Genomic DNA, 22,068 nt, shown 5'->3' with positions numbered 1-22,068 from the left:
GAGAGAGAACTGGAGTGGGGTAAGCATGGGAGCTGGTACTGTAGTCCCAGAGTGAAAGTGGGGTATATATTTGTACGGGTGGTGGTAGTAGTAAGCAGTCTTATTCCAGATTACTTTGAAGGTATTGCTGACAGATTTGGTTGTGGGATGAGGATGAGTCAAAAGATGAGTTAAGAATGACTGCAGGGGAATTCCCTGGAGGTCCAGGTCCAGTGGTTAGGGCTCCGCGCTGCAGGCAGCATGTTTGATCCCTGGTGGGGGGAAATAAGATCCCTCATGCCGTGTGGTGCGGGAGAGTGGAGGTGGAGAATGAAAAAGAATGACTCCAGAAAAAGAGTTGCCACTTTGAGTTGGGGAAGAATGCTTTTGGGGAAATATTCAATGTTAGAGTTGCCCCTTAGGCGCCCAGGTGGAGATGTTGAATAGGCAGTTGGATGTATGTGTCTGGAATTCAATGGAGAGGCTAGAGAATTGAGTCTGGGAGGCATCTAGAGTTGGCATCTGAAGTCACAAGACCGGAAGGGAGCACAAATGTAGTGAGAATGGACAGAGAAAAAGAGAGGGCTCGGTCTGAGTCCTGGGGCGACCTGGGAGTAAAGGGAGAAGAGGAGAAACCAGGAAAGGAGAAGAGAAGTAGGTAGGAAGCAACACAAGAGAGTGGTTTGCTGGACACCAGTTTAGAAAGTGTGTCAAGGAGGGAGTGATCTGTTGTGTCAAATGCTGCAGACAGGCTCAGTAAGATGAGGGCTGAGAGGTGACCGTGGGGATTAGCAAAACGGAGGTCACTGGTAGTGTTGACAAGGGCAGTTCCAGAGGAGAGGTGGAGAGTGAAAGCCTGACTGAACAGGCGGAAAGGAATGGGAAACAGTAGGCAAACCTCTCTAGAAGTTTTGCTGTAAAGTGAAGCAGAAACAGGAGGGTAGCTGGATGCTAAGTGGTCACTTTTTTTAATAGGAGAAATTAAAATATGTTGGTAAAGCGATGAGAATAATACAGAGGAAGGGGTGATGGAGAAAACGGGGAGAATTGCCCAGGGAATATCATAGAGAAAATGAGTGAGGACAGGATTCAGTGGATATTGTAGGAATCGGTGTCAGTAGGCAGTTTACACATAGTCTCAGGAGGGAGGCATGTAGGTGGGTAAATGAAGTGATGTGAAATTATGAGTTTACTGAGCCCCGTGATTTTCCTCGTAAAATAGGAAGCAACGTCATTAGCCAAGAGTAAGGATGGAGAAGGAAGTGATGGAGGTTTGCTGAGAGGAGAAATATGACTTGATTCTTTAGCATGATAGGCTGGGCCAGCTGAGGGGAATTTGAAACCACGATGAGAAGAATGTGGAGAGAGCTACTTTTTCCCTTGCGATATTCGTTCCTCTAGGCGCTCGGTAGTCTGCGTCCGTTTCCTTGGAGACCAAGACAGGCAAGAAAGCGGCAGGTCTCGCTGGGAAGTTTGAGTGGCCTTGGTTACCGCGCGACCCACGCTGAGACAAGGAAGTTGGAGAAGCCGAACAAATAGGCATCCCAAAAAATCGGGGCCCCAAGGCCTCCGGACTCTTCTTCCATTCCCCCTAATGGCGCGCGTCTCTCCGAAGTACGTAAAAGGCGTATGAAGGGGCTGTGGACCGCGCATGCGTGCGCCCAACCTATCTCTGGCTGGGTCCTCGCCGGGTGTTGTCCCAAGGCCTTTTGACCCCGCCCTCCCCCCCCCCCCCCCCACCGCCCCATCTCCCGAGCCCCGCCTCTCCCTCGAGCTCTCCAGCCCCTGCTTGGCTTGTGTCCCTAGTGGGTGAGATTTCGGCTTCGAGACCCCATGCCAGTTTCACGTTTGCTGCTTGCATCCCGTGGGTTGGGAATGATGGGAGTTCTTTCCCGCCCCAACACTTTCCAGACTCAACCACGCTGGGATTTGCTCCACAGTCCCCCAGTTCCAGGTTCTGGTGAGTCCAAGAGGGCTAGGTGGTATGTGGGTGGGGCTTGCTGACCCTGGGCTTGCAGTCAGCTTGCTCTCAACGCCCACGGCGGTGACTGTCCTGGGCAATAGAATCCAGAAACCTGAATTCCAGGCCCGGCTCTGTCATGCATTTGCTGTGGGACCCGGGGCGTGGCTCTGAAGCTCAGTTTTCTCACCACCTATCAGGATGTAAGGGTGTATTATGCTGCTCTCTTATTTATCTCTGATTGCTTTCCTGTTGGGTCTTTTCCATGCCTTCTGTTTCTCACAGTTCTTAGCACCTCCCAGCCGATGTGCTTAGTAAATTCTGGCTGGCTGCTGAAAAAGTGATAGCTAACACTTATGGAACACTTACCACATGCTTTACAAATATCATCTTTTGGAATTTTTGTACCAACCTGTGGAGGTAGCTTTTATAATTAGATCCAGTTTACAGATGAGAAAATTGAGGCTCAGAGAGGTAAATCCACTTGATCAAGGTTACAGATATCTGTAAGGGGGTAAGCTGGGATTTGAGCCCATGAGTTGTGTGACTGATTTGTGTTATGTCTGGTAGGATTATGTTCCATGGCAGCGGTCCAAGCAGAAAGCCAAGCCATCTACTCTGCCTCCGATCCCACGAGCTGTCAACACTCAGAAAAGCAAAATGAAGACCTGGACTACCGTCCAGCCAGGTGGGCAGAGGCACTTGGGTGCTGGTGGAGTTGGGGACAGGATGGAGTGGATGCTCTTGGCCCTTGGTGACAACATTTATATCAGGGTAGGCTAATTGCTATAACAAACAATCCCCAGATTTCAAGTATTGATACAGAAACATATTTCTCATTTATGTCGAAGTACATTTGTGGATCTAGCGGGGAGGGAGTAATCTTTTTCATGTGATCATTCAGGGATCTAGGCTCCTTCACCTTGTGACAATGACATTTTTTAAGGCCTTGAAGTCCTCTGCTGGGTACTTTTGCATCCAGCAGAGAGAGAAGAGAGAGAGCAAGAACATGGATGATCCTGTGTGTATTTCTTTTTCAGGGCATAGACTTGAAGTGACACACATCACTTCTACTCATATTCCAGTGTCCATAACTCAGTCACATGCCTACCCTTAACCACAAGGGAAGATGGGAAATATAGTCCAGCTATGTGTCCAGGAGGAAAAGAAAACAGGGTTTGGTGAACTTGGGATAATCTCTGCCACATCACTGTCATGCCTTCCAGGGGAGTTCTGAGGCCTTGGCTCAGGCAGACACGGGTTCAGACCTTGGCTCTCCCATCTGCTCTCTTGGGAAAGTGAGAAAGATGAATGAGTTTTTGTTTTCTCATTTGTAAAATGAGGACACTAATCTTTACCTGATAGGATTGTTGTGAGAATTAAATGAGAAGATCTGTGTAAAGCATTGTTATTCAGACCCAACACTCCTTTTAATGACAAATATTACAAATATTTTGTAATATTCCTTTAGTATCCTGAAATAAACTTCATAGATAATATAACCTACCTACATATATAATTTTTAAATATTAATTTAATACCATAACTGTAAAGGAAATGGAAAGTTATTTATAGTTAAATAAAGTATATTTCAGTATGTAAATGCTCAGGATGGAGTCCATTAGAAGACATTAGAAAGTCTTCAGAAACTTACTCATAGATGTGGAGTCATGGTGAACATAACAGTTGCAAATGCAGAGTGACACACGGTGGGAAATCAGGGACTCAAAATACCAAGAGGGATTTTTCATTGCAACTGTGATTTCCAAAGTGGTGCCCATCTCTTGGTAAAGTTCTAAACAAAAAAAGCACAATCTTCCCTTGATTGTAGCTGCTTTCTTGGAAAATTCAGCATTATAGTAAAACCCTGAAAAATATTCTTTGTGGCTATATGTAAAACAGAGTCAGGTTCTGGGATCAGATTGTTATAAATAGGGGTTTTACCTATGTCATATCTAGTAGGACTTAGGAGAGTTATGCAGGACAGGAGAATTCTATGTTCTATGGGGTTGTCCTGTTCTGGGGGATATCTCGTGTCCCTGGCCCCCACCTATAGATGCCAGTTGGGCCCCCAATGAGAACCCACAGATCCCCCCCCCGCCAATATATCTAAAACACCCCTGTTGAGAGTCATTGATATAAAGTGATGAGCACAAGACCTGGTGGTAGTTTTTTTTTTTTTGCCGTACACGGGCCTCTCACTGTTGCGGCCTCTCCCGTTGCAGAGCACAGGCTCCGGACGCGCAGGCTCAGCGGCCATGGCTCACGGGCCCAGCCGCTCCGCGGCATGTGGGATCTTCCTGGACCAGGGCCCGAACCCGTGTCCCCTACGTCGGCAGGCGGACTCTCAACCACTGTGCCACCAGGGAAGCCCAAGACCTGGTGGTAGTGACAGAATTTTTGTCTTTGGTCCTATACCCTATTCAAACAGCATCTACAAGGAAACTCTTGCCCTTTTCTTTCACTGGGGAAGTGGTGAGGTATGTAACAGACACACCCACAAACAGAACAAGAGCAGTTACCGTATACCAAGCACTTACTATGTGCTAGATACTGTTCTCAACACTTTACACCTGTCACTTCATTTAATCTTCCCAACAACCCCATGAGGTGAGTGCTGTCGTTATCACCTCCTCTTACAGATGAGGAACCTGAGGCACAGACAGGTGTAACTCCCAAGGTCACAGGTAGGATGGGCACATCCAGGCTGTGATATTTGGCAGTTTGGCTCCAGGACCCACAGTCAACCACTGGAGAAATGAAGTAAAAAATAAATGTAAAATGTAAAACAGTAAAACTTTTAGAAAAAAACATAGGAGAGAAAAATCTTTGGGACTGATGGCCAAGTGAAGAGTTCTTTGACTTTACACAAACAGCTGGATCCATAAAAGAAAAATGAAATAAATGGACAAGTTGGACTTCATCAAAATTTAAGACTTTTGTTCTTTGAAAGACTCTGTTAAGAGTATGAAAAGACAAGCTACAGACTTGGAAAAAATGTTTGCAAACCACATATCTGACAAAGGACTGCTTTGTAGAATATATTGGGAACCATCAAAACTCACTAGAAAACCAATTCAGTTAGAAAATGGGCAAAAGACATGAAGAGGCATTTCACCCGAAGAGGAAATACACATGGTACATAAGCACGTGAAAAGATGTTCAACATCATTATCCATTAGGGCTATGCAAATTAAACCACAATGAGGTGTCACTGCACACCTATAAGAATGGGTAAAATGGAAAATAGTAGTAACACCAAATGTTGGCAACGAGGAGAAACTGGGTCATGCATACATTGCTTGTGGGTATGTGAAATGGAGCTGCCATTCTGGAAAAGAATATGGCAGTTTCCTATGAAACTAAACACACATTTCCCATAATGATCCAACAATTGCACTCTTGGGCATTTGTTCCAGAGACGTGAAACTTATGGTCACACAAAAACCAGTGCAAGAGCATATCCAAAAGGATAAAATACCTTAGGTAGGAATAAACCTACCTAAGGAGACAAAAGACCTGTATGCAGAAAACTATAAGACACTGATGAAAGAAATTAAAGATGATACAAACAGATGGAGGGATATACCATGTTCTTGGGTTGGAAGAATCAACATTGTGAAAATGACTATACTACCCAAAGCAATCTACAGATTCAATGCAATCCTTATCAAACTACCACTGGCATTTTTCACAGAACTAGAACAAAAAATTCCACAATTTGTATGGAAACACAAAAGACCCTGAATAATAAAGCAATCTTAAGAAAGAAAAATGGAGTTGGAGGAATCAGGCTCCTTGACTTCAGACTATACTATAAAGCTACATTAATCAAGACAGTATGGTACTGGCACAAAAACAGAAATATAGATCAATGGAACAGGATAGAAAGCCCAGAGATAAACCCATGCACATATGGTCACCTTATCTTTGGTAAAGGAGGCAAGAATATACAGCGGAGAAAAGACAGCCTCTTCAATAAGTGGTGCTGGGAAAACTGGACAGCTACATGTAAAAGAATGAAATTAGAACACTCCCTAACACCATACACAAAATAAACTCAAAATGGATTAAGGACCTAAATATAAGGCCAGACACTATAAAACTCTTAGAGGAAAACATAGGCAGAACACTCTATGACATACATCACAGCAAGATCCTTTTTGACCCACCTCCTGAAATGAAAATAAAAACAAAAATAAACACATGGGACCTAATGAAACTTAAAGGCTTTTGCACAGCAAAGGAAACCATAAACAAGATGAAAAGACATCCCTCCGAATGGGAGAAAATATTTGCAAATGAAGCAACTGACAAAGGATTAATCTCCAAACTTTACAAGCAGCTTATGCAGCTCAATCTCAAAAAACAAACAACCCAATACAAAAATGGGCAGAAGACCTAAACAGACATTTCTCCAAAGAAGATATACAGATTGCTAACAAACACATGAAAGGATGCTCAACATCACTAATCATTAGAGAAATGCAAATCAAAACTACAATGAGGTATCACCTCACACCAGTCAGAATGGCCATCATCAAAAAATCTACAAACAATAAATGCTGGAGAAGGTGTGGAGAAAAGGGAACCCTCTTGCACTGTTGGGGGAAATGTAAATTGATACAGCCACTATGGAGAACAGTATGGAGGTTCCTTAAAAAACTAAAAATAGAACTACCATACAGCCCAGCAATCCCACTACTGGGCATATACCCTGAGAAAACCATAATTCAAAGAGTCATGTACCACAGTGTTCATTGTAGCTCTATTTACAATAGCCAGGACATGGAAGCAACCTAAGTGTCCATCGACAGATGAATGGATAAAGAAGATGTGGCACATATATACAATGGAATATTACTCAGCCATAAAAGGAAACGAAATTGAGTTATTTGTAGTGAGGTGGATGGACCTAGAGTCTGTCATACAAAGTGAAGTAAGTCAGAAAGAGAAAAACAAAGACCGTATGGTAACACATATATATGGAATCTATAAAAAAATAAAGGTTCTGAAAAATCTAGGGGCAGGACAGGAATAAAGATGCAGATGTAGAAAATGGACTTGACACTGGGAGGGGGAAGGGTAAGCTGGGACAAAAAGAGAGTGGCATGGACATATGTACACTACCAAATGTAAAATACATAGCTAGTGGGAAGCAGCCACATAGCACAGGGAGAGCAGCTTGGTGCTTTGTTACCACCTAGAAGGGTGGGATAGGGAGGGTGGAGGGAGATACAAGAGGGAGGAGATATGGGGATATATGTATATGTATAGCTGATTCACTTTGTTATACAGCAGAAACTAACACACCATTGTAAAGCAATTATACTCCAATAAAGATGTTAAAAAAAAAAAAGACGATGTGGTGTGTATACACACACAGACGCGCGCGCACACACACGCGCACACACACACACACACAGGAATACTACACAGCCATAAAAAAGAATGAAATAATGCCATTTGCAGCAACATGGATGGACCTAGAGATTACCATACTAAGTGAAGTGAATCAGAAAGACAAATATCGTATGATATCATTTATATGTGGAACCTAAAATATGATACAAATGAACTTATTTACAAAACAGAAACAGACTCACAGACATAGAAAACAAACTTATGGTTACCAAAGGGGAAAGGTGGGTGTAGAGATAAATTAGAAGTTTGGGATTAGCAGATACAAACTAGTATATATAAAATAGATAAACAACAAGGTCCTACTGTATACCATAGGGAATTATATTCAATATCTTGTAATAAACTATAATGGAAAAGAATATGAAAAGTATATATATATATATGTATATATATATATAAAAACTGAATCACTTTGCTGTACATCAGAAACTAAGACAACTTGTAAATCAACTGTACTTCAATTTTAAAAAGTGAAAAAAATAAAAAGTGCATGAAAGTTCCAGAGTAGCCTTATTCATAATACCCCCAAACTGGAAACAATCCAGATGTCCTTTAATGAGTGAGTAGTTAAACAAACTATGGTGGGCTTCCCTGGTGGCGCAGTGGTTGGGAGTCCGCCTGCCGATGCAGGGGACATGGGTTCGTGCCCCGGTCTGGGAGGATCCCGCATGCCGCGGAGCGGCTGGGCCCGTAAGTCATGGCCGCTGAGCCTGCGCCTCCGGAGCCTGTGCTCCGCAACGGGAGAGGCCGCAGCAGTGAGAGGCCCGCGTACCGCAAAAAACCCCCAAACAACAACAACAACAACAAAAAACAAACGATGGTACATCCATTCCATAGCATGTAGTACTGTTCAGCAAGAAGAAGGAAAGAACTTTTGATACATTCACTAACTTGGATGAATCTCCAGAGAATTATGCTGAGTGAAAAAAGCCTATCTCAGAAGTGACATACTGTATGATTCCATTTGTATAGCCATCTGGGAATGACAGAATTTGTAGAAATGGAGAACAGATTAGTGATTGACATAGGTAGGGGGAGCATGGAAGGGGAGGAAGTGGGTGTGGCAATAAAAGGCAGCATAAGAGATCCTTGTGGTTGTGGAAATGTTCTGTCTTTCAGTGTTCTGGTTGTGATATCGTACTTAGTTTTGCAAGATGTTACGGTCGGGAAAAATTGGGTTAAGGGAACATAGGGTTTCTCTTCATTATTTCTTAAGTAAATGTAATCTGAATTTATTTAAAAATAAAAAGTTTAATTACAAAAATAATAAATCAGGGCTACCACCATTAATGAAAAGAAATACTCCTTATTAAAGCAATAAATCTTGCTAAGTATTTAAGTTCAGCTTACAAATGTTATAATTTTTAAAAACCCTTGTGAAGGGGGTTTTGGAAGTTGGTTAATTAAATTCTCCTAAATCGTTTAAGCCACCTTTAAAATTTAATATATTCACTTTCATTTTCAAAGAGTTCACTTGTTCTGATGAACAAAACCATTGGGTATTTAATGTAATTCTTGTATATCTAATAAATAAACTTCTAAATATGGATAATCTTATGTTCATTTAAAAATTGTAATTTATACACATTTAATAAGAGTGTATTAAACCTTTCAACTCAAGACAAATCTAAATCAAAATCTCACTTACACATTTTAAATTAGAACCACAAAATTAATCTATTAATCACTCCATCTCTCAAACAATACAATTCAATACCAGATACATACAGATAATTCATAACTTTAACACAAAATTACTCTAATTTTACTTTGTCACTTCAACACTTAATACTAAATTAAGGATATTGATCCATAAAAGAAATAATATTTTTCAAAAATGAACTGGGTTGCACCTCCAACGGAGATGTTGGCGGGGGCTGACAAGGCAGCAGTAGCGTTTGTGGTCATCTGTGTGATTTGCCTCATAACTGCGCAGGATGCGTGGAGAGGAAGCAGGGATTCTCAGAACATGCCCTCCTAATGCCTTCTTCCGATCTGAATTATTTTCGTGTACTTCTCATCCGGCAGGACCACAGCTTTTACAGGTATTCCGGAGACAGCTGGTTAGCATTTTGCACGGCTCCTGTGCCTTTATCTGATGCTGTGGTCCTGATCCCAATTCTCAGGTCATTGGTAATAACAGTGACAGCTAGTAATTTATATTTAGCACTGAATATGGGTTAGGCACTATTCCAAATACTTTATAGTAACTTCTTTTTTAATTTCACTACAACTCTGTGAGGTAGGCATGATGATTATTTCTGTTTTACAGTTGGGAAAGCTGAGGGACAGAGAGGTCATGTGACCTACCTAAGGTCATATAGCTAGTAGAAGGCAGAATTCAGATTCAAACCCAGGCTGTCTGCTTCATTAGTTGTTGCTATTAACCCCTACCCCTTCTGAGCTTGCCACCGGCCAGCTTGGTGGGAGAGATTGGGGATGTCTGGCCATCTCCTGCTGCTACCCCTCTCCTCCCCTCTGTTCAACCCCACCGTCACTGTGGTATGTGGAAGTCTCCTGGGCTTCTCTGTCCGTTATAACAAGGCTCAGAGTGGGGCCTGGGAGCTAACTGATGGATGTGAGCTTCATTCCTCAGTCTCACTGTCGTACATTATAAGGACATGAGTGGATGGCATTGGGGTTTCTCATGGCTGGTGCCTTCTCTGGGACCTGACCCCAGACCTGCCTCTACCCTCACACTCTCTCTGTCCTTTCCTATACCCTAGGGTTGCAATCCAAGCCCACCTTGTGGATGACAAGTCAGCCGAGGAATCCACTAGAACTGCGCAGAGGAAAGTTGGACTCGGGGAAGACACAGACCAAAATCCGACTAGTGAGAGTATGACGAGCATCTTTCCGCAGGCACCAGGGCCCAGGGCAGGGGGCGGGGGATGGTGATAGCAAACACGCACTGAGCACTTCATGGGTGCCTGACTTGACCCCTCATCCCCACAGCAACCCCGTGGGCACGCTTATCATCATCCCTCTTCTCCAGATGGGGATACCGAGGTGCAGGGAGATGACACAGACCACGCAGCTAGAAAATGCAGTACCAGGGGTCAAAGCCAGTTAGGCAAACAGCAGTTTGCCTTTGTTTTTGTATTTTTTGGCCGCGCTGCAAGGCATGTGGGATCTTAGTTCCCTGACCAGGGATCGAACCTGCGCCCCCTGCATTGGGAGCACAGAGTCTTTTTTTTTTTGGGAGCACAGAGTCTTAACCACTGGACCACTAGGGAAGTCCCTTGCCTTTGCGTTTAAGACTCAGGAAAATGATCAGAATCACTTTTTTTTTTAACATTAATGACTGCAATGCATTAAAACATGAAATATATGAACATCTATGAAAGAACAAATAAAACCAACTCGCTGTTCACCTTTGGAGGATCCCAGGGAAACAAATCACTAATTTTTTTTTTTTGACTTAAAACAATAGAAATTTATTGTCTCACAGTTCTGGAGGCCAGAAGTCCAAGATCAATGTGTTGGCAAGACTGTGCTCCCTCTGAGCAGAATCACTTTTTTTTTACTGCATTAGGAACACAATTTAGTGGCTTGTTCCTTTTAAAATTTCCAGTAAATTAGCCTTTTACGGAATACAGTGCATCTTAAAGCAAGGCTTAGGAGCTTACTATTAAAAATTTTCACATCAACTAATAGAACTTTTGATAATTGATTTTCTTACCATCCATTGTTTTTTTATGGCTTCTGAACATTGTTTCAAAGTATTTGAAATGACTAGAAGAGGGGGCTTTTGTGTCCATAGGAGAAAGTAAAATACCAAATACTATAAATACTACAAAATACTATAGAAGAATTCTTAACTTCTTCAGGAAAGTTTTTAATATGAGTCAATGAACAATGACTGTTATATAAAGAAATAGGGAAAAATGTATTTGCCTTGAAACCTTTTTTTTCCTTTAACCTTCAATTTTGCAAAAATGGTTTAGAGGCAGCCCTGCATTCGTAAAGTAGGAACTCATATTTCTGATGTTATTTTTTTTATTTTTATTTTTTTGCGGTATGTGGGCCTCTCACTGTTGTGCCCTCTCCCATTGCGGAGCACAGGCTCCGGGCGCGCAGGCTCAGCCGCCGTGGCTCACAGGCCCAGCCGCTCCGCGGCATGTGGGATCTTCCCGGACCGGGGCACGAACCCGTGTCCCCTGCATCGGCAGGCGGACTCTCAACCACTGCGCCACCAGGGAAGCCCTCTGATGTTATTTTTATCCTGACTTTAGAAGGGTTTATGTGTTTTTGTTTGAAACATGAACTTGGACGATTGGCTCTAAAAGTTGTGCTCCTAACCAGTTCCTAATACTGTCTCTTGTAATCATTCATTTGTTTAGTCAACAAATATTTGAGCACCTACTATGTGCCAGACCCTGTTCTAGGTGTGGGGATTCACCAGTGATGTGGACTCTGACCTTAGGGAGCTCACATTCTACTCGGGGAGACAGACAATAAGTAAGACAGATAAAAATGTAATATGTGTAGTGAGGGTTAGAGCTATGAAGAAGTGTGAAATAAGGTTAGGGGCTGAAGAGGCACAGAGGATGGAGTGGCCATGCCTGTTTTAGGAGGGTGGTCAGGGAAGGCTGCTAAGGTGGTGACATCTGAGGGGGAATGTTCCAGGCCGAGAAGCTGGAAGTGCAAAGGCCCTGAGGTTGGTGTGAGGTCAGTGATGGGCCAGGTGATGAGGAAGAAAGATGGTGGGCTGTGGGGGGAAGGAGATAGCTTGTATACAGCCCTGTAGTCCATGATTAGGCTTTGTGTTTGCATAGAGTAAGGCAGGAAGACCCTGGAGGATTCTGAGTAGAGTGGGGAAATGATCTGACTTAGATTTTCACAGGAGTCCTTGGGCTGCTGCTGCTGTGTGCAGAACGGGCTGTGGGGACAAGGGGGAAACAGAGCAAGGGAGTAGAAATGACTCAGTTGGTGTGTTCTTGGATATGAAGTAGGATCCTGACTCTGCCCCTCAGCCTTAGGACAGTCACTTACTCGATCAACAACTCCTGAGAGAATGCCTACGATATGCCAGGCACCAAGCTGGGTGTTGGGGACACAGCCGTGAACACGGCCCTTAGAATCTGTGCTATGATGGAGCTTATACTTTAGTGGGGAGACACATAATAAATGAGTTTAAACCCCCAAGGAATAGTACTCATCAGTTTATCAACCCATACTTATGGAGCTCCAGGCACTGTCCTGTGTCCTGGAGATACATACAGCTGTGACGAAACAACCAAAGCCCCTGCCCTCCTGGCTGTAAAATTCTAGTTGAGTAGACAGACACGAAACAAGATAATAAGAAAAACATGTTATGCTTGGTAGTGATGAGTCCTAGGAGAAAAATAAATTGGGAAAAGGGGAGACATAATTACAAACTGTAATTATGTAATTACAAATTGGGTAAGGGTCAGGACGGCACAAAGTAGGGTTTCTACCCTAGAGCTGGTGGTCAGGGAAGATCCATTTCTAGAGCAGAGGTCATTAATTCTACACTTTATCAGAATCACCTGGGAGTGGGGCTCAGTGGGCCCGAGACTCAAGAGGCTGGCATTTTTCACAAGATGCTTCTGGTCCCTGTGGGCCATATTTGGAGATGTTTTGGTCTGGAGATGTGAAGGCAAGATGGTGGAGTGGCTAGGAGCCCAGAATTCAAGGACAACGGCTCTGCGATGGGTGACCTTGGGTAAGGTACTGCATCTCTCTGACCCTCAAGTTCTGCTTCTCAAAAGTGGGGATAATAATAGTCCCAAGTGGGCTTCTCTGGTGGCGCAGTGGTTGAGAGTCCATCTGCCGATGCAGGGGACACGGGTTTGTGCCCTGGTCTGGGAAGATCCCACATGCCGCGGAGCGGCTGGGTCCGTGAGCCATGGCCACCGAGCCTGCGCGTCCGGAGCCTGTGCTCCACAACGGGAGAGGCCACAAGAGTGAGAGGCCCACGTACCGCAAAAAAAAACCAAAAACCAAAGCCAAAAATAATAGTCCCAAGTGAGGTAGGGCATGGGAAGTGCTTAGCACACTTTAGGGTTCATAATACGTACTCTGTGCGTTTGCACTATTACTCATTATCGCGTGAGGAATATGGCAGCTGAGGGCTAGGAAGAGGTAGTTTCTAGCAAAGGACAGAGAAATGAAGAACAGAAGGAATAAAGCAGAGAGCACATAGCCTGACAGAGGCGGAGGGTGAGAACCGGTGAGAATGGTGACTCGTCCCTGGGTGTGCGAGACGCGCCACTAAGCGGCTTGACTGTGAATATTACCTCATCTGTTTTTTATAGCAGCAGCTCTCTGAAGCCGGTATTAGTTTCCTAACATACGGAATGAGTAGAGCAGGGTTCTGGGAGGCTAACTAACGTGCCCAGGTTCCCTTAGGTGGGAAGTGGCAGAGCTGGCATTTGAACCAAGGTGTGTCGAGGCCTAACATCCAAGTCTTGATCGCTGTGAGGTTCAGCCCGCCTTGCGGCCTTAGGCCCACTCAGCTCCTCATCTTAATGTAGTGGAAAGATAGACATTGGGAGTCGGAAGTCTGCCTTTCGAGTTCCGGTGCCACTACTTCCTGTCTGTGCAACTTTGGGGCAGTCATGTAACCCGCCTGAACATCCATCCACCTATCAGTAAAATAGAGCTGGGGAACAGAGGGTTGTTGGAGGGTAAGCTGATACCCTGAGCCGCCTGCTGAGTGAGGCACCCTCAGCGATTGTTCTTGTTGTTATTATTATTGTAGGTTATGTGTACCTGCTTGGGGGCCCTTAGGCAAGTCCCTTAATCCCTTAGAGGCTCATTCTTTTCCCAGGGGCTGTTGTATGAAACAGTCCTCACTCAGCTCAGCTGCCTGACGAGAAATGGTAGCGATTATCATCCACTCTGCGTCTCCTGCTTCTTCTCCAGACAAGGCCCATATCCTCGGCCATCTTCTTTCCTACTTGGGCGTTTTCTATTATTGCTAGTACTATATAGTTCATCGATTCTAAGAAGCCATTGATAATAAGGTGTACCTTTATCTTAATTACCCACTAATAAAATATTTGTCAATTAGACCGTAACACGCCACCAACTGTAAGATATAGCCCCACCTCAGAGTGTAAAATTATGGGAAAATGGGTGTTTCAGAAAGGATGAAATAATTCAAGGTGCTCTGACCCGCAGACAATGGGGAACCGCCGCCCAGCTCGGGTGGCATTTACCAGTCGAGGCCACAAGGGGGCGGATTGCGGCGGGAGGGAAGTGGTCCCTAGGCTCCCGGAGGTTCCGGCCAGCTCCGCGCATCACGTAACACTGCCCCCTTTCCCTGTTCCTCCGCTTGCAGACGATGCTCAGGAACCGGCGAACCGCGCACCAGGAGCTCTGCAACCACGAGGACTTCCTCACCAAGCTCTGTGGGGAACTGATCAAGACCATCCAGGACACGGACGACAGCTCGGCCCTGAAAGTGCGGGTGATGCTGCAGCAGGAGGACGTCTTCACGGTGAGCCCCCACCGTGGCCCCGCAGCCCTGCCTCTGCCCTGCGTTGCGGTCCAGCCCGCGACGCCGCCCTCCTGAGCGCTTGGGCGCCCTCTCCTGCTTTCTCCCGGCCTCTCCCGGCCCATTGCGCAAGCTGCTTCCTCCATGTGGAGGATACATCTCTTACACACTCCGGCCCCCCACCCCACCCCCCGCCCACCTACCTGGGCTTTGGAATCAGACTGGGGGTGGCGGGGGGTGGGGACTCATCCCCATCAGCACTTACTAGCTGGAAGAGTTTGGGTTAACCTCTGAGCCCTGTAAAACTGGGGCACAACTGCACCCACCCCGAAGAGGAGTTGTGCCTGGCACACAGTATGTGTGGGGCTGGGTTTGGAGACTCCTCTGAGGAAGTGCTGAGTCCTCTGACAGTCTGTGCTTTGGCCGCACCAGTGGAGGCTTGGGGTGAGCTGACCCCCCTCCCCGCCCCCCGCTCCCACAGACCATCGCTGACATCTTGGAGTACTCAAACAAGAAGAAGCTGCACCAGATGAAGTGTGAGCTTCAGGAATGGGAGGAGAAGGAGGAATCCAAGATACACAGTAAGAATCCCTGGGGCTGACTCCCTGACCCTCGCCTGGCCCTCTGTGGAGGTCAGCCGCCGGGCATTCCCCTTGCACCTCCCTTTCGGAAACCATCAGGCCCATCACCTCCCTTCTGCTAAGATGCACAGCTGACAGCTTACTTATCAAGCACTTAGCGCTTGCAGGCCCTACGTGCTTTGTTTTTATGGGCTCACTCTCCGTCGTTCCGACTACCTGTAAGGCAGGGAAGTTTTTCTTTTCTCCCGTTTTACAGATGAGGCAACTGAGGGTAAGGGAAATGAAGTAGCCTGTTGAAGGTTATACAGCTAGGAGCCAGCATCCAATCCCAGCCTCCCTCTTTCTTGCCAGCGTCCCTCTGGGAGTCAGTGGCTGGAATAGGTCACTGGCCACAGACCTGCGAGCCTGTGGTTTCTTTCCCCTGAGCAGACTAGAAGCCTTCTGAGGGGAGGGGCAGTGTGTCAGGCAGCCTCAGACGCTGGGGATCCCCTCCATGGAGGGTGGCAGGATAGACTGTCTTAATCCTGCCCTGGTCATGTCTTGGGAGCCAGTGTTGCCGCATTTCACTGGGCTCATTGCCTTGGGAGCGTGTGTATGAGGGGACTGAGGTCCAGAGAGGGAGGGTCTTGGTGAGGGTCATGCAGTGGCATTGGCAGAGCCGGGGCTTGCCGAGGGATCTTGCACTGGGATAGTTTCTTTCCTACCCAGTACTGCCTCTTCTCCTGTGAAGGTAAAGAGCTCTCTAGGGGCTTAACTGTCCACCACCTCCCAGCCTTGTGTGAACTTGCTGCAGCCCAGACCCCAATTCATTGGTCAAGGAGAGCTTTGCCTCTTGGGTCTCCCCAGGGGGGTTCTTGAGGGAGGATCCTGCCTTCTGTCCCTCCTGATCTCTTCAGACCTGGAGCAGCAGGTGGAACAGCTGGATGCCAAGATCGAGAAGGTCCACAAGAAAGTGAGCTTCATGAGCACTTACATGGACCGTGAGTATCCCATCAAGTCGGTCCAGGTTGCCAACCTTGTGCGCCAGCTGCAGCAGGTGAAGGACAGCCAGCAGGTAGGTGAGCCCATGGCCTTGCCTCGCCAGACCATGTGGGAGGCAGGGCTGGTGGCCAACACCCTCCTGCTGACCCCCAGGATGAGCTGGATGACCTCAGTGAGATGTGCAGAATGGTCCTGGCATCTATGTCCAACCAGATTCAGAATAAGAAAAAAAACCTACTGAGGTCTCTGGTGGTGGTGAGTAGCCAGCCACTGTGGCAGGTATCCAGGTCCTGCCCCCAGCCCTGCTTTTTTCCCTGTCCTCTGCCTCCAGGCCCCCCACACACCCACCATGCTACCCAGTGTATGGTCGCCCCTGGGGCCAGACTTGGGGGCCGGACCTCTCCTTCCTCTGCAGAAAATCCAGTGTGCTCATCAGGAAACGCTCCTGCAGAAGACTTGGAATAGCCAGCTCATACGGAAATACATGGACAAGTTCCGAGAAGTGAGTGGGCAGCAAAGGTGGTCGTCACCCCTGTGCTAGAGCAGGAGGGCGGGTGGTCCCCAGGACCTGTGGGAGTCAGGCTTGTCCGGATGTGGCGCTCATGAGGTCTCTGACTCTGGTGTTAGCCTTCCTGCTTGGCAGTGCCATTAGTGCCACTTGTCATTCATCTGAGAAGGGGATTCGTGCTGGCCTAGGGTTTGCCTCATTAACAACACCGCCAGCCATGACCCAGCAGCACCATCGCCAAGCATCACCACATGACCATCACTTTAATTTCACTACCCAGCCCCGGTCTCCACCTCTTTAATTCTTGTCATTGACCGTCACTCATGACCAGTGTTAATGAAATCCACCATCACCACCCTCTCGCGGTAATTTTCGTGATCTTGCACCTTCATCAGTTATCCGAGTGAATGGCTTTCATCACCTCCACCAGCCCCCGTTAATTCTCACTGTCAAGCGCTGCCACCCATTTGCAACCTGTCTCCCTTCTCCACGATCCCCTCACCCTTAACCGGAACCATCAAACATCATCGGTAACTTGTGAGCCAGCCCTGCCCTGCACAGCGAGGACCCCCGTCTGGAGTCCGGAAGTCCCAGTGACAAAAGTGACAAAGCCCAGGCCATTTCTGTAGATGAATGAGCAGTAATCCTTGTTCACTTTGCCCTTTTCTCCCTTTGGTCGGGGAATGTTTCGTTTCTCACTTTCCCCTGCTCTCCTCAGCTTATAGACCATTTTGAGGAGGAAATACCCGTATTAAGGGCGGAGGTGGAGCAGCTCCAGTTTCAGATCTGGGAACCCCGAGAGACTGTGTTTGCGGACGTTCTGCTTCGGAGATCCAAGTATGTGATCCTTGTGTAGCTGCCTCTTAAACTAGCCACGCTCTGGACTCGAAGAAGCTCTCTGTTCTCGGGGAAGGCAGCCTGGTGGAGGAGGCAGGAGGCTGGGTTTTTGCCTTGGCTTTGCCCCTGACTGTGTAGCAGATGTGACCTTTCCCATCTTTGGGCCTTAGTGTCCCATCTCTGCACAGCAGGCTGAGTTAGGTAATCTCTCTGGACCCTTCCAATTCCACATTCCACGTTTCAACCAAGTGGGTCCGCCCCTAAGCTCCTGGGGTGTTCAGGAAGACAGTGTTGAGTGGGGTGGTCGGCTCCAGAGACGAATGGCCTGGAAGGCACACTGCAGGGAAAGAAGGGTGTTCTCTCCGTGGGGCAGAATTCTGGGCCCCAAAGGAAGGACTTCCCTTCTTCCAAAACCAGTTCTCTGCCTGCCCTCCCTTGGGTCAGGCCCTCTGGGTCTGAGGGTGAGGATCCCACCAGGCCACGCCTCTCTATGTGGGGCAGATCTTACCATCTGCAAATTATTTTTCTTCTTCTTAGCTTCTATGTCTATCTCCTTCTCTTCCTCTCCCCTTCTTTCCTCCTCCTCTACCTCCTATTCTTCATTCTCCTCTTATTTTCCTTAAAAAGTACTGTCAAGTTTATGATGTGCCTATGGAGTGCCAGGCACTGTGAGTGCCAGTAACCCCTCGCTCTACCACCATGGAGCCAAGGAGGGGACCAGACATTCATCGATAACGAGCCACCGACAAAGGTCCCGCGGCAACTGACCCCAGAGCTGCTGAAGCAGAGGCATAGACGTGGCGCTGGCAGAGCGTAGCCCGGACAGAGAGGAGTCTGGAGGGTCAAGAGAGGTTTCCCTGAGAATGTGACGGTTTAAACCAAGGTCTGAAGGATGATGCATAGAAGTTCACTGGGCAAAAGGGGCTGAAGGGGGAAACTGAAGGAAGAACATTTCCAGGTGGTGGTGCTGGCGTCTTGGGGGTGTGGTGAGTAGGCACCGTCGTCCTTATCTGAGCTCTGAACACATTGAAATAAGACTGAAAGGAGCAAGGCAGACACGGGCCAGACGCTCACTTTTATTCTGATGAAGCTGATTTTAGAGAAGGTAGCAACAGCTTCTACCTCCAGATATCTTGGCTTCTGAATAGTGAACCCAGAATTAGGCAAGTCGAGCTCCTTGGTCAGCTGTGTTGGAGCAGAGGAGAGTGTCGTCCTTGCAGGCTGCTCGTGGCTGAGAGGGAACAGGGCATCCATGCCCCATCCTATTCTCCAGACTCACTGTTCAGGTCGTTGTACCCCTTTCCAGGGGCAGAGTGAGTAAAGCGAGGCCAGGAGCAGTATGCCTGCTGCTGCCCCTCCACGGGCAGGGAGACACCGGGAATGGGAAGACGCTTTCTCCTCCTAAAACGTGGGAGGGGCGCATCCCTAGGCAGAGCTTCTCCAACCAGAACGTGCACAGGAATCCCCTAGAGATCTCGTTACAAAGCAGATGCTGAACCGGTAGGTCTGGAGTGGGGCTAAGGAGTCAGCATTTCTAAGAAGCTCCTGGGTGAGGCTGACGCTGCCAGTCCCTGGGTCACAAGCCGAGCAGTGAGGCTGTGGAGCATGTGTGGTAGGAGGGAACTTGATGTTTACCAGGGGCTGAATGAGGCTGGAATGCAGAGTGGTGGGGAGAGTAACGGGGAGGAAGCAGGACAGCTCAGCCCCTAGGAACCGCCACGCAGGGCCCGGTAGACCGAGGGAAGAGTTTGGTACTTGACCCTGAAAGCCAAGAAATTGTAAGCTGAGTGGTGACATCAGATTTGCATTCCAAGAAGAGTTACTTTGAAAAGAGGGTGGAGGAGATATTGGAGAGGGGCCAGAGGAGGTGCTGGGAGTCTGGTTGGCAATCGTGTGGGGGGGGGGGGGTCGGGAGTGGCTTGGCCAGGGTGGGTGGCAGAAGAGAGAGGAGAGATGGATGGAGTGGAGAAGAATTGAAGAAGGTAAACCCGTAGGCCTTGGTGATATTTGGATGTGGGAAGTCAAGGACAGGGAGGTGTCAAGAATGACCCCTGGGTTTCTGGCTTTTGTCACAGGGTGGGTAGTGGTACCAGATCCAGAGAGAGGGAAGGCTGGGGCCGGGGGGTAAAGGATGCTCACGCAGGTCAGTCTGCAGTTGACTGGGACACTGAGTTTAATTTACAGAGACCTCAGCGTGGAGCTGTCAGCTAGGCAGTTGGGGGTACGAGTGTAGATACCAGAAGACAGATACTGACTGGAGATGGAAATTTGGGCATTGCCAGTACAGACATGCATTTTTTTCTTTACTATTATTTTGAACAATTTCAAATATACAGAAAAGTCCAGAGAGTATTATGATGAATACCCAGTTACCCATCTAGATTTAGAAATAGTTATATTTTTGTCATATTGGCTTCATCTTCATTTCTTCCTTGTTCTTTCTTCTGAAATGTTGTAGATTGCAGACATCCTGACATTTCATGTCTAAATCCTTCAGCGTGCGTCAGTATGTACCATGAGAGTGGGTGAGAGAACTGGGAGGGAGAATGTAATCCTGGAGCCTTGGAAATGTTCGTGCTGGTCACTGAGATGGGAAGATAGTGCAGATGGGAACCCACTGCTCTTGCTACTGTTACGGAAAGAATAATGCCTGTCATTTACTGAGCACTTATTACATGCTGGCCTGGTCTCATTTAATCTTCCCATCAGTGACTGAAGGTGGACCCTCCCCCCTTGACAGATGAGGAAACGAGGCTCGCCTGGGGTCTGTCACATAGTGAGTGCTTGTTACATAGGTGCCCAGTGATGTCCAGAGGCTCAGAGGGGAGAAGCAGTGTGCTCAAGGTGACACAGAGTTAGGCTTCCAAACCAGTCATCCTGACTCCAGAGAGAGCGCTCGTCCTGAGGGGCCCCAGCACTTCAGAGCTGAGCTCTTGTTTCCTCTTGGCCTCAGAGCTCTGTGGGGCAACATGAGTCCTGCCAAACCAGTTCCTTTTCCATTTGGACGCGTGTGTGTGTGTGTGTGTGTGTGTGTGTGTGTGTGTGTGTGTGTGTTTGCTGTAAGGTCACAGGTTGTGTTCCTCTGAGGCCGTGCTCCCCTACCTGCAGCTCTGGCACCCCTGCTTGGTGTCTCACACCCCTCTTTGCTGTTTCCTACCAGGTGCACCCCTAACATGGACATCATCCTCAACGTCCCTGTGGAAGAGCTGCTGCCCTTCTAGATGGCGGGGCGATGGGCCACCCCTCCCTCCCTGGTCTCTTCCCCACACCCAGAGCCTTGAGTTCTCTCCTTCCAAGCCCACGTCCCCATCCAGACCCTGGTCTGCAGTTCCTTCCTTCCTCACGCTCCCTCCCTCCGTCCTTTCCTCCCTTGCGTGCTTCCTGTTTCCTGTCCGCTTCCTGCTTCCTTTCCGCTTCCTGCGTCCCCTCTCCCTCCATGCTTTTGGTTGGTGCTTCTACCTGAGCCAGGTAGGAATTCCTAGTCAAGTCCTTTTTACCAATAAAGCTGGGTTTGCCTTTTGCCAGTGCCTGGGGCTTCCTGAGAAGCCTAGGCAGAAGTGGATTTTGTCTTAAGACTAGGGGTGGGCAACTGTGCTGCCTGCATCTGGGGCCCCAAACTTCTTGAGAAGTGCTGGAGCGCCGCCCCCTGCCTGAGGCTCCATGGTTCTGTGGCTCCGGGCCACCCCCTCCCTGGTGCAGTGCGACTCCAGTTTCTCACCTGATTTGTGCCCAGACCTGTTGAGGCCAGTTCCGGGGTGGAGGGGGGATTCCTTGAGTTTGATATACCTGGGAACTTGCTGGACCTTCACTGCTGCTGGCCATCTCTTTTCCAGTCCAGCCGTCTGTCTGTCCACCGCTTCTACCCCAACGGTGTATGGACGTGAACACCAACTCATCCTCAGGTGCCTAGTCAGGCGCTGTTCCCTGCCACATACTCTTTCACGATGGGCTTAAGAGGGGCGCTGCCTGGACCCCTCTCCAGCAAGGGCTTTTGCTCCGGTTACCAGGAGGGCCACTGGCAGGTGGCCTCCAGCTGCCAGTGCCTTCGGGCTTTGCCTTGGCTGCCGAGAGCCGGGCCTCTTCCCACCTTCCATGATGCTTAATGTGCCAACACCAAAGGCTGTTCTGGCTCCAGGGCTGCTTGGAGGGTTGGCTGAAACTGCCCCTGCACCTGCACTGCAGCTTGACTCCTCCCTCTGCCCAGCCCTGTGCACCTCTCTCTCCTCCCTCCTTCAGCCGGTCCCAAGGACACTCAGTAGTCAATGTCCTGTACCCTGTGCTCTGTCTCAGAATTGGCCTCCCTGGGGACCCAGACTGTTCCCACTCCCAAGAG

General features: G+C 47.9%; 1 protein-coding gene across 2 annotated transcripts; it reads left to right on the top strand.

Annotated features, from left to right (window-relative positions):
• The first annotated feature begins 1,796 nt into the window (after positions 1–1,796).
• Positions 1,797–21,219, top strand: LOC307198217 (uncharacterized protein C20orf96). 2 transcript variants are annotated; one of them, XM_079944976.1, is made up of 10 exons: positions 1,797–1,939; positions 2,510–2,627; positions 10,090–10,202; positions 14,673–14,831; positions 15,310–15,409; positions 16,306–16,463; positions 16,544–16,645; positions 16,806–16,892; positions 17,617–17,735; positions 20,896–21,219. In XM_079944976.1, exons 2-10 carry the CDS (start codon positions 2,600–2,602, stop codon positions 20,954–20,956), a joined length of 927 nt encoding a protein of 308 aa, XP_079801102.1. In that variant the 5' UTR covers positions 1,797–1,939; positions 2,510–2,599; the 3' UTR covers positions 20,957–21,219. The 2 variants fall into 2 exon arrangements, with proteins under 2 accessions (XP_079801102.1, XP_079801103.1); XM_079944977.1 differs by lacking the exon at positions 10,090–10,202.
• The last annotated feature ends 849 nt before the right edge of the window (positions 21,220–22,068 follow it).

This window comes from Stenella coeruleoalba (assembly GCF_951394435.1).
Source record: "Stenella coeruleoalba genome assembly, chromosome: 15".
In the NCBI taxonomy this organism is placed as follows: Eukaryota; Metazoa; Chordata; class Mammalia; order Artiodactyla; family Delphinidae; genus Stenella; species Stenella coeruleoalba.
Note: the sequence above shows the minus strand (reverse complement) of the source record. Positions and strands in the feature narration are given on the sequence as shown.

Excerpts from the sequence above, each read along its gene's own strand:
- LOC307198217 (XM_079944976.1), top strand. The coding sequence starts at position 2,600 with ATGAAGACCTGGACTACCGTCCAGCCAG. Across the intron at positions 15,410-16,305 it reads GGAGGAATCCAAGATACACA|ACCTGGAGCAGCAGGTGGAA; the intron begins GTAAGAATCCCT and ends TGATCTCTTCAG. Across the intron at positions 16,646-16,805 it reads TACTGAGGTCTCTGGTGGTG|AAAATCCAGTGTGCTCATCA; the intron begins GTGAGTAGCCAG and ends CTTCCTCTGCAG.